Raw genomic sequence first — 12,576 nt, forward strand, 5'->3', positions numbered from 1 at the left:
CTGAAATTTTGCTACACAAATCTATCATTTCCTTGTTGCCGCTCAAGCCTTGGCACCTTTCCAGCTTCATCCCCATCTCTTGGCCCCGACCCCCCGGCACACCAACCTGCCACTCCTCACCAACCCTCAGTCCTCTTTCCTCTTCACCTAACCGTGCCTGTCGTCTGGTGCAGGAACTGCTTTGAGAGTCAGCTCACGTGTCAAGCTGCTCTGTGAGTCCCCACAGGCAGGATTAGGTCCCGCATCTGTATGTGCCTGCGGTCCAGTCCATCATTTGTGCCCGTCTTCCCTGCTAACGTGGGTTTCCTGACAGCAGGGGCTGCTCCAGGAACCTTTGCACATCCCACTCCCTAGCACCTATAGGACAGTATACCTGGCTGAGTGCTTCAAACACATCTAGAGAAGGAAGTTTTCATCCCCGCCGTGCTCATCATGGGCTGATAAATCAGGTGCAACTCTGGCTTCAGCCTAAATCTGCCATTTTCCCCCCTCCCCAAAACACAACGTTATCGCTTTGTCCAGCTTAAAGGACTAGCTGGACTCCTCGGGTGCTTACATTTACCTGAGTCGGCCTTATTTCTACCCAAAGCACAACACTCAGTAAGCACTGGCAGAGAGAGGGGAGCCTCTGCTGTTGACAGGTAGGGGAGACTTCTCGGCCATGCAGCACATATGTGACCCTGGACTGCTTGGCCTTCATGGGCCTCAGCTTTCTCATCTGCACAATGGGGATGAGCATATAGGGATGTCGACAAGACTACACGAAACAGAAGTAGAAGTCGAACATCATCAGTGAGCACACGTCTCCCAAAACCACCTCATAACTCATTGTGAACACACATCACAGTGGCAGGAGTAACTGATAAAAACAGAGTAACTGGAAAGCTCCTTTCCTCCAGTACCTCTCTCTCTGTTTTAATCTTAGACGTGACCGTGAATTTTGGCAAATTCTTCTGCGACAAAGTACAAAGAAGGCCAACTGGGTTCCAAGAACACGGCCAGTGAGAAAAGAGGATGTCCCCTTGACCTGGTGTCGGACCCCTTCTGACGGCCATTGTACCGGCACGCTGGTCGGCTCCAATCTGGCTGCTCCTCTGTCAAAAGCCATTCACTTCCTGTTTTGAAGTGCATGCTGGGACGGCAGCCTCCGCACCTGCACACACGGCACGCGCAAGGCCCCAGACGCTGCCAACAGCCTCACCTTTTAATTCCCGCGCTCTGCTGTCCAGCGCCCGCTTTTCTTCCTCGCTCTCGCTAGGAATTCCCTCGTCTTCATCTCTGTTCCTGACACCAACACAGCACAAGACGGATCAAAGACCCGCACGAGGTCAGTGACCCCGGTGGCTCCCTGGGGGGGGATGAGGTCAGAGGGGGCCGGGCGCCCCGGTGTTTTGCTTACAGGGTGTTGATCGTGTCCTGGATGATCTGAATCCAGCTGTTCCGCTCCTCTTTGGAGCCGGCGTGCACTTCCACCATCTCGGGGTCCCTCATGCCCATGCTGATCAGGAACAGACCTTTCTCCTCGTGCGCTACCTCTCTCACAATCAGCTTCTTTAAAGAGATCACTGTTGACTTCTGGTCCTGGAGAAAGGGGAGACGGCCGACATGACAGAGGCAGGCGACAGTCTAACTCTCAAGAACAACTCTGATCTAAGGCAAGACCAGATGTACGATCTCACGTATATGTGGAATCTAAAAGAAAAAAAACCCTAAAAAGCCCACACCAAACTCCTAGAAAAAGAGACCGGACCTGCGGCTACCAGATGTGGGGGGGCAGGGAGATGGTCAAAAGGTACCAGTCAGGAGAGGAGCAGGCACGAGGGCCGAGGGCTACGGCTAACAGTGCTGTATGGCACACACAGAAGGTGCCGGGGGTTCTTATCACACGGGTTCCCATTTCTTTCCCTCTTCTCTTTATACTAGATCCCTAGGAGATGACGGGAGCTGAGCTTACTGTGGTGAGCACTGAATAATGTATGTAAATGGAACCATCACTCTGTATGCCTCCCCCAGGGACGTACGTCAGTTTTTTCTCAAGACTGGGGAAAAAGGGCGTATGGTTTAGCAAACTGTGGTGCATTTAAGATCAAGAGAAGTATCTCATCATTTACGTTTTATCAAACAGAAAAAGATTTCCAAAAAAGAGATAATAATTCGTATCTCTAGAGGATCCAGACATGGTGTCTACAGGATGAACCCTTCTAGGTTCCTCTGTGAATCTGTCTGGCAACAATACATACTGGCACGATTTACGGGGCATAACGTGCAAGAAATACTCCAGCAACAGATTTCTTTGGATAGAATGCCCAAGACTCTAAAAGGGACTGTGAGGGAACAGAAAAATAATGGTTTTTTTTTGGGGGGGGGGGAGAAGGGGATGGCATGGAGACAGAAAATTGCAAAGGTATCTGAGAGATTCCTCAGAGGAAGCTGTCCTGAGCAAATTCATTTTGAGGGGGCAGGAGAGCAGTAATCCATGGTCAGACCCAATACCTATTCCAGCTGTTTCAAACATCATCAATTACAAACAGAAGACACCAACAATTCAGCTTACCAATGACGCAAAGACGTATTTCTGGTCTTTTTCTTGAAGGAAAACTAAAATGTCAGTAAGGAGAACTGCTTGAGCCTCTGGAAAATGGGGAAGGAGAGAAAGAACAAGGAGTACTTAGTGGTGAAGCACGGTCAGAGCACCTCTATTAGGGGACAGTTCAGCAACCCACCCCACACGGCAAGGCACCGACAGTACACTCCGCTCCTCCAAGGTGACCATTTAATATTTTTACAGGAGCCATATGTGGTCATTAGATTTTCAGAGGCATTTTTAAAAAATTTTTTTTAAGGTTTATTCATTTTTGAGAGACAGAGACGGAGTGTAAGCGGGGGAGGGGCACAGAGAGGAGGAGACACAGAATCCGAAGCAGGCTCCAGGCTCTGAGCCGTCAGCACAGAGCCAGACGCAGGGCTCAAACTCACAAACCATGAGATCATGACCTGAGCCGAAGTCGGACGCTTAACCGACTGAGCCACCCAGGCACCCCTTCTGAGACATTTTGAAATAACAGCAGCTATCACCAAAGCCATATCTTGAGAAAGCTTGAGTACGCAGTTCCGGAAAGATCTATCCCATAAGGCAAGACTTTAAGAATAAAATACTCCTGGGACGCCTGGGTGGCTCAGTTGGTTGAGCGTCCGACTTCGGCTCAGGTCGTGATCTCATGGTCCCTGAGTTTGAGCCCCGGGTCGGGCTCTGTGCTGACAGCTCAGAGCCTGGAGCCTGCTTTGGATTTTGTCTCCTTTTCTCTCTGCCCCTTCCCTACGTGTAACTATGTCTCTCTCTCAAAGATAAATAAAACATAAAAAATAAAAAATAAAAAATAAAAAATAAAAAAAAAAAGTAAAATTCTCCCAGAATAAAGTTGGGAAGGACTTTAACAGATGTCAAATAGTACCACATTCCACGACATCCTCGACTTTTGATCGTAACAATGGAAGAGGCGTGGGAGAGCAGACCAGAGAGCCGCCAACAGCTGATGGATAAAAATGCCTCAGTCTAATAAAGGTGGGCTTCCCCCCCGCCCTGCACCCCAGGAGAACAGAAGGGCTCTGCGACGCCCTCTGGTTTCACAGGTACATGTGAACACAGTGGCTCTTCCCCCTGCTCCAACGTCTCCTAGGCAACCTCAACCTCTGTCTAGCATGGACACAGCCAGCCCTCCCTCTCAACTAAGACAAAAGTCAAAGTAACTATCCACTTGGATCTAGTAACCCAAAGAAAGCCACACACTCTTGCTGTGTTGGAGTTCGAATTTTCCATTCCTCCCGTGAGGACAAAGTCTGGCATCTCTGGAGATCAGCCATCTACTGAGATCTAACCCAGGCTGGCCCCCCTGTGTCTTCTTTTCCCTGGAAGGAGGGCCTATGATTCCTTGGGAAAAGAATGGGGGCTTCTGCAGCCCCCTTACAGGTGGTCAGGTCCCTTCTGGCCTTTCCTACCACTTCCCACGACTGGAAGCCCCTCCCCGTGTAATTTACTACCAAGCTATACAGAAAACAGAAGTTGAGGCTCCTGGGTGGCTCAGTCGGTTAAGCGTCCGACTTCGGCTCAGGTCATGATCTCTCAGTTTGTGAGTTCGAGCCCCGCGTCGGGCTCTGTGCTGACAGCTCAGAGCCTGGAGCCTGCTTTGGATTCTGTGTCTCCTCATCTCTCGGCCCCTCCCATGCTCATGCTCTATCTCTCTCTCAAAAATAAATAAATGTAAAAAAAAATTTTTTTAATAAAAAAAAAAGAAAACAGAAGCAAGGATGTCTGATTCCTGGGGAGGTACAGTTTTTTAGCTGAGACCACAGGAATTTTCTATGGACTACTAATAGTTTTGACAAGTTTCTTGAAGTTTACTTTTAAATGATTCAGGTGTCGGGGCGCCTGGGTGGCTCAGTCGGTTAAGTGTCCGACTTTGGCTCAGGTCACGATCTCGCGGTCCGTGAGTTCGAGCCCCGCGTCAGGCTCTGGGCAGATGGCTCAGAGCCTGGAGCCTGTTTCCGATTCTGTGTCTCCCTCTCTCTCTGCCCCTCCCCCGTTCATGCTCTGTCTCTCTCTGTCTCAAAAATAAATAAACGTTAAAAAAAAAAAATTTGAAAAAAAATAAATAAATAAAAAATAAATAATTCAGGTGTCTGCCAAAAAAGAAAAAAATTCCAAAACACAAGTTTCAACTTAGTTGGATCCTAAGGTTTGTATGACCAGGGTCGGTGGGTCGGAGAACAACACTCGTCCCATTCGAGGGGTGCCCAGCACCATATTGGCTGTTCTTGGCACGAGTGTGCCTGGAGGAGGACGACTCTGCACCAGCCCCTGTCCCTGCTAGAGGCACCTTGAGCCACAGAAGCCATCGCTGGGCCACAGCTGCACTCCCCCAGCCGGAATCCAGGAGCTTTTGCTTTGGGGGTGAACACACAAAGTGCCATGTGCAGGAAGGAGTCAAGTGCGGGCTCCAGGCAGCAGCTCTAGGAAACTCAGGTCCTTATGAAGGAGGCAGGCGTTTCTCAAGGGCCAGGCTGCCTGAAGACGGCCCCAAGCAGCCAATGTGGGCAGAGGCCTGAAGCGGGTTCTCAGAGCATCGGAGTGTGGAGGCAGCCTCAGGGATCACAGAGTTCAAGTTCACCACGGAGCAGGGACACACATGCTGGGGGCAGGAAGGGATCTTTCTTTCCTCTGAAGCACTCCGGTCCTTCCTCCTCACGCTCCTGCTGGAGCTCCGGCCCTGTGCGCTGGCCCCGAACCCCTGCGGCAGGGGCTCTCCTGTCTCTGTCACCAGCCTGTCCCGCTGCTGCTTCCTCACCGCATCCCCTGTCCAATGTGTTCCTCTCCTGCTGAAAACCCTCACTCTGGAACCCACTGTCTGTCCACCCTGATCAGCAGCATCGGCTGTGGACGTCTCCATCCTGACTGGGTCCCTCTCTGCCACCCCAAACCAGGCCATCCTTCACGACTTCATCCTTCATAAGTAAGTTTAATGCCGCTCCTCACCGCTTGCCCCCGGCCTCGTCCAGCCCTTGTTTCCCGCACCCATCAGACTGCGGAGTGAGCACGTCTGCACAGACCCCAACCTCTGAGCAGGGTCGCTTCATGCACCTCTGGAGCCATGCGACTACCTGGGACATCTTTGCTGTTTGGTCCAAGTGTGGGGACACGTCAGTGAAGGACGCTAGGGGGCTGGCCGACAGCAGTTACCCACGGTGTCACGGACATGTCACAGACGAGAGAAAGGCATAGGTTTCATCCCCAGCCTTGGTCTTAGGCCAGCGGGGCTGTGCACTGGGCAGGCGGCTTGCGGAAGCCGGCATGGGGGCGGGCAGACTCAGTGCTGCTGGGGAGGTCAGAGCCGCCGTAGGGGCCCAGAGAGCGCAGGTTCGATGAAAACAATTATTAAGCAATCAATCACAAGCACAGAGAATGAACAAACCTCATGATAACTTCCTTAACTTGATGTAGCCGATCTTTTAAAAGAAAAGAATTAAAACCCAATAGAAAATTAGGGTTAGGGTTAGGGTTATGAAAGAGATAAAGATCATCAGGTTTAATAATCCATCGAGTCGACAGGAGTTAAACAGAACAGTTCTCTACGGTCCTGGGACCTGGAAGGTCCTCTACCACCTGTCTTCAGAACAAGTGACGTATTTTTAATCTCACACACTCTGACTTGGTATCTGATGGCAGTTCCACTCCTTGCAACGGACACCGGAGGCCCCAGCTCCAAATGTGCTGCCCATTTCTGTAGGGGAATCTGCCCTCCTTAACAGCTTGCGTTTTTACAGTAATCTTACACTCGGGATTTTTGCTTGTTTTCTTGTCTTTTGAAACTGCTTTATTCTTTAATTTTGTTTAATGTTTTGAGTGAAAGAGACACAGAATTGGAGGCAGGCTCCAGGCTCCGAGAGGTCAGCACAGAGCCCAACACGGGGCTCAAACTCACAAACCATGAGATCATGACCTGAGCCCAAGTTGGACGCTTAAATGACTGAGTCCCCCAGATGCCCCCCTAAATTGCTTTATGAATTTCACATTATATAATGAGCATCCTGCCATGAGATCGGGTGAAAGTCCCCTGCTGTCAGGACCTTACAGATTGGGTCAAAATACAACATTTGATTAGAAGCTGGCCACAGGCGACCCACAAGAGACAACTGACACCAGAACGTTGACAATGAAGGTAAGTGAGAGCATGAAGTTTAGGAAGCACGTGTGTCTTCCTAAGGACTTCAGGGAAAACATCAGGGTCAAAGGCATCATGATGGTCATGGAAGAGGGTCAGTGCTCAGTGCCCGCAGACCATGACCGGATGGCTTTTCCCTCGGCCGTCTCACCACCTCCCCAGTCCTGTCCATCTCTTCTCTCACCCTTGCCTGTGGCTCCCCGAGCCTCTGGCGCACGTCCCGCCCACACTGCCCGACGGAACTGCCTACATTTGCTGGAGGCACACCACGTTCACCGGCCTCCAGAGGGAGGGCCGGGGCTCCCCTTGCTAGCAACTTGTTCCTTCGTTTTCGTGGCATTTTCCACGCTAAGATTTTTTACTGCGTGCTCTGCTTTGGACGCCAGTGCTGCTGGGCCTACCCCCACACTCCTCCCGCGAGAGCCACACCGCCACACAGGCCCTGGCGCCAGCTCCCCCTCCGCCTCCCACTCCGTGGGGCCGCCCCTGGCACGCACGCCCTCGGCGTCACCGGGACCAGGAACGGAGCAGGGCCACCTAGCTTTGCTGTTTAGAATCTTCCCCCTTTCCCCCCTTTTCCCTAACTTTCCTTTTTATCCTACTGGAGTTTAGGACCTTGTGAGCTATCTCGGCCTGTCCTTTCTGATAGAAAATTAAGAACGATTTGAGGGCGGCTGCTCCCATGTGATGTGTGGATGCGGCTCCCTAGGACAAATCAGCCAGTGACTGCTAACAAAAGTACCTGAAGATTTTTTGCTTGCTCTTGTCTGACACACGAACAGACTCAGACAAAAAGCGAGCCTTACCTTTCAGCCTTCCTGCCGCATTCTTCAGAAACACACTCCCGTCCCGCACAAGCTTCTTCCGCTTCAAATCTTCCTTGGCAAACATCTGGCCACTCTTCATCCTCATGATCGACTTGCTATCTGTCTTCGTATAAATCTCATTGAGACGCACTTTCTTTTCGTAACTTGCCACCTTGCTGTCTACGGCTCCAATCACCTCCTTCACCAGGCTGAGGGACTGAGCGAGATCTCCCTGCTCCACCTCATTGTCTTTGAAGGAAGAAATAGTGTGTTTTTACTGGATCCTTGCAGCCAAGGTAGACGGGGGGAAGCCTACCTCCCTGCTCCACCGTCATTTTCCCTTCGGGGGCATGCTACCAGAGCGAAGCCAACACACCAAAGGTCACGTGCCTATTCCTGTCGTAAGGTTAGTTCTAAGTAAAGTTATACGTTTTCAAGGACACAGGCAACATGCAGTTGGGTGCCGTATCCTAAAGTACAAGGAACCAACAATTTCGGGGAGGGAGAGGAGGATCAATTTTTCAACTTATGTCTTTGTTTTACCTCATCTTCAATGTAACTGCCCACTGCCCAGGGGCAGGGGGGAGAGACAGAGACAGAGACAGACAGACCAGTAAGTCCCGAGAAACAGCAGCAGGTCTAGCACTTAGGGAGAAAGCTGGTGGGAACCAGCCCCGTCCAGTGGTCAGGGAGAAGGTATTCTGGTTGCCGATTCCAGAGGAAATCAGGAAGCGGTTCTTTCCCTTCCTGCTGTGTCATCCACCACAAGTCTGGCGACCCAGCATTTCAAGTTTTCACTTAAGAAACGGGTTTTTAAGGTAGAACACAGGATCTCTTTTGGACGTTTGAGAGCAAGCAGGAGCTCTTCACTGGGGCCTCTGGAGACGCTGGACATAGGAAACAGTGCCCCGGCACCACACACGACTGGCTGAGGACAGGGGCTCACCTTTGGTACACTGCAGGATCCTTTGGAACAACACCGGGTATTTGGTGATCCGCTGGGTCACCAGCAGTATGCACTCCGGGATTCCCAGCCTCCTCACGACGGAGCTGCTCATCTTCTTCTGCAAAGGACAAAACGGGTCATCAGGAAGTGCTCAAGGGGGCTGCGGCTCAACGGACGGCAACACAGAGCCCCGGACAGTGATGGGGGTTTTCCACGTTTCACACCAATACCTTCACAAAGGCCTGAAACCGCTTATCCTTGGTGTAAAGGTCTTTAAAGTAGTTTACAGACTGGTTGTGCTGCCCACAGAACTTGCCATACGTCTTCTTCAAGCGCTCTGCGTTCTCCCCCGAAAACTGCAGAGAAAAGAGAAGGGAAGTCGTAAGTCGGGGTGCTGACGTTTTACCCCCATTTTGTACAGAGTTCCCAGTCTCTTTGTAAAACCCAAGAGTGGCTCCCCAAGAATTCCCTCTAAAGATTAAAATGGTGCAGCAGCTTTGGGAAACAGTCTGGCAGCTCCTCAAAAAGCTACCACATGACCTGGAAATTCCACTCCTGGATGGAAGATTTACTCCACACAAAAGCATGGATATGAAAGTTCACGGCTGCCATATTCACAAGTGCCCCCAGGTGGAAATAAGCAAATGCCCATCAAAAGATAATCAAAGGTGGTATATACATGCATGGACTATTATTATTCAGCCACGAAAAGGAACGAAATCAACCAATACATGCTGCAATACTGATGAACCTTGAAGGCACTATTCTAAATGAAAAAAGCCAATCACAAAGGACTACACACTATCTTATCCCATTTACAAAGCTATGTCCAGATTAGGCAACTTCACAGAGACAGAAAGCAGACTAGTGGGTGCCCAGGGCTGGGGCAGTTGCGGGGGGGGGGGGGGGGGGGGGGGGGTCATAAAAATGTTCTGAAACTGAGTGTGATGATGGACGTACAAGTCCGTGAATACATGAAAACCCGCTGAACTATACACATTAAAGGGGTGCATTAAGTGGTATTTGAATTTATTTCAATAAAGCCGTTATATATATTTAAAGAAACAGGGGTGCCTGGGTGGCTCAGTTGGTTGAGTGTTCATCTTCGGCTCAGGTCTTGATCTCACAGTTCATAAGTTCAAGCCCCATGTGGGGCTCTGTGCTGACAGCTCAGAGCCTGCAGCCTGCTTCGGATCCTGTGTCTCCCTCTCTCTACCCCTCTCCCACTTGTGCTCTCTCTTAAAAATAAATTTAAAAAAAAGTTTAAAAAAATTTAAAAAAAATCCAATAACCACAGAAATGTCTATGTAGCATGCACATAAGTAATGCAACATGTGTTCTAATTTCCGTTTGTCACAAACACAGTAGTAAAACAAGGGGACCCACTAGATGTTCTCTGTGAGATAGTCTTAAAAATTTCACCGTGATGAGTTAGAAAGACATCAGGAACAGCCAGTATCACTCAGGGACCTGCTTATCTCATGTACCTGAGGCCAGCAGCCTGACAATTCTGCACGGCCCTTTAATCAGTCCCAAATGTGTGCATCTCAACAACGCATCTGAAGATACACTCACTTCGGAGTAAACCCATGTGTTTCTGTGCGTGGTCCCATCATGCATCCTAAACATCGACTTCCAATTGTAGTAAAAATCTCTGAAGGCAACACAAATTGATCCTTACCCAAAATCTTGAAAAAAGGTTCAGGGAAGCTAGTTTTTCCGGGTCTCCCCCTTTACCAAAGGGGAAGCTAAGGCAGAGATATTTTAGGTGGTTTGCTCCCGCTCTGATACAGGCGCTCTGAAAGGGTGATTCACGCGTGCGCGAACTGGGGAGGGGCAGAGAGACACGGAAACCGAATCCAAAGCAGGCTCCAGCTGTCAGCGCAGAGCCTGAGGCGGGGCTCGAACTCATGAACTGTAACAGGGTGATTCTAGAACTGGCACACAGAAGCCATTAGTGGATGCCACGGGGGACTAGGATGCCATGGGGGACTAGGATGCCATGGGGGACTAAGGTCCTACTGTCACAGACCTTACTAGAGGATGTGCTCAATACAACAAGCTGCGGACAGCGCAAGTCAAGGTTAGATGAGGTACCCGTGCAGGTGTGAGGGCAGAGAGAGAGACACGTGGAAACTGCTGGAAGAGGACATTCAGGGAGGAAAGGTCTTCCCTTGCAGAGCTGACCGCTCGCCCTTCGCAGACACCTGCGTTACAGCAGGTACCACACTGCGCGTGCGTCTGCTCCACACCGAGCCGGTTTTCACCTGAGAACGAGGGCTCCGCAAGGCGGAGGTCTACGCTGAATCTGCCTTTGTGGTTCCACCTGGTACTGAGTAGATGCCCAGTAAATACACGAAAAATGAACGACGGAATGCATCGCTGAATTAACGAGTGAAGGGTCTGGGCTCACGAACAGAAGAAAAGACAACCCTTCTAGCGCTCAGGCAAAGGTTCCGGCAATGGAGCCCCTGCTTCTACCCTGGGGCACAGACCTGCGAGGGAGGAAGAGCGGGTGACCTGTGCCCTTCTGTCTGTGAAGGCCAAACTAGCCACAGCTTCCCCCCCACCCCCCAAAGACAATGTTTTAAAAAGCAGCATTAAAAATAGTCTGTGATAAGCATATCTGAAAGTATCAAAGTAACTTTTGGCCCAACTGTTTTTGGAGTAGGACTGAAACCACACCACACCCAATATCAGCAAGGTCTATTTTAGGAACTATTCTATACATAGTTTTTTATTCAGGTGGTTTTCAGATAAAAGAGTTTTGTTGTTGTTTTTAATGCTTATTTAGTTTTGAAAGACAGAATGAATGGGGAAGGGGCAGAGAGAGGGGGACAGAGGATCCCAAGTGGGCTCTGTGCTGACAGCAGACGAGGGGCTCGAAATCACGAACTGTGAGATCATGACTTGATCTGAAGTGAGACCCTCAACCAATTGGGCTACCTAGGCACCCCAAAGGAGTTCTTTTTGATTTGAGGCACAGGGGGAAGTTGAGACTTTCAACAAATAGCTTTTGACATCTTTTTTTTTTTTAATGTTTATTTTTGAGGGACAGAGAGAGACAGAGCTCGAGAGGGGGAAGGGCCAGAGAGAGAGGGAGACACAGAATCCGAAGCAGGTTCCAGGCTCCTAGCTGTCAGCACAGAGCCTGATGCAGGGCTTAAACTCACAAACCGTGAGATCATGACCTGAGTCGAAGTCGGACGCTCAACCGACTGAGCCGCCCCAGGCGCCCCTCTAGCTTTTGATTTCTTAAACTACACTGTTTCTGATGATGATACGGATGCTGAAGAAGAAACATGGGCTTTTACTATCTATCACATAGATTATGTATGCATTTAATTTTAATTTTTTTAATATTTATTTATTTTTTCTTTTTTAATGTTTATTTTTGAGAGAGAGAGAGAGAGAGAGAGAGAGAGAGAGAGAGAGAGACCGAGTGAAAGTTCAGGAGGGGCAGAGAGAGGGAGACACAGAATCTGAAAGCAGGCTCCAAGCACTGGGCTGTCAGCACAGAGCCCGATGCAGGGCTTAAACTCACAAACTGTGAGCCGAAGTTGGATGCTTAACTGACTGAGCCACCCAGGCGTCCCTGTATGCATTTAATTTTAAAAAACAGCATTAGGAGAGAAAATCTGTCCTTGTTTACGGAACAGGAAAGTGAGGCTCAGAGACATTCAATAATTTGTGTATGCTTACAAAGATAACAGTACAGCCACGATGTAAATACATGCCTACTGAGCCCCGAAGCTTCACATTTCCCCCACTGTGTGGGAAAGATCCTTCCTGTGGCTCACCTGATTTACAAGCACGTCCCCCATCCTCTTGATGAGAAAGTTCTTCTCACTTTTATCCACCAGAGATTCCTTCTTCCGCTCCAGGATCCTCTGGAAGAACTGGCTATGGATACTGATCAGCTCGTCCAAACAGGGGAACAGCTTCTCCACCATCTGCTGCTCAAAGAGCAGCTCGGTCATCATCCCCCGGCTGTACACGTCGCTCATGATCTTGAGCGTCCGGACGTGGTGCAGCTCTGTCTGCATCAACTCTGAGGGAGGACAAAGCTGGACGGTCAGGAATATTCTTTTGAAGGATTCTCCTTCAA

General features: G+C 49.9%; 1 protein-coding gene and 1 pseudogene across 10 annotated transcripts in view; both read right to left on the reverse strand.

Moving 5' to 3' along the window:
• Positions 1-12,576, reverse strand: part of AKAP13 (A-kinase anchoring protein 13) — a 334,433-nt gene that overhangs the window by 13,027 nt on the left and 308,830 nt on the right. For all 10 annotated transcript variants that reach the window (XM_042941070.1, XM_042941069.1, XM_042941066.1 and 7 more), the window contains 7 exons: positions 12,269-12,519; positions 8,699-8,824; positions 8,469-8,586; positions 7,523-7,771; positions 2,555-2,631; positions 1,400-1,581; positions 1,202-1,284 (listed from right to left, as the gene is read on the reverse strand). In XM_042941070.1, coding sequence (XP_042797004.1) covers positions 1,202-1,284; positions 1,400-1,581; positions 2,555-2,631; positions 7,523-7,771; positions 8,469-8,586; positions 8,699-8,824; positions 12,269-12,519 — 1,086 coding nt within the window. The remainder of the gene's footprint in view (positions 1-1,201; positions 1,285-1,399; positions 1,582-2,554; positions 2,632-7,522; positions 7,772-8,468; positions 8,587-8,698; positions 8,825-12,268; positions 12,520-12,576) is intronic.
• LOC122223237 lies at positions 6,461-7,400 on the reverse strand (annotated as a pseudogene).

The sequence above is a fragment of the Panthera leo genome, chromosome B3 (assembly GCF_018350215.1).
Source record: "Panthera leo isolate Ple1 chromosome B3, P.leo_Ple1_pat1.1, whole genome shotgun sequence".
NCBI lineage: Eukaryota > Metazoa > Chordata > Mammalia > Carnivora > Felidae > Panthera > Panthera leo.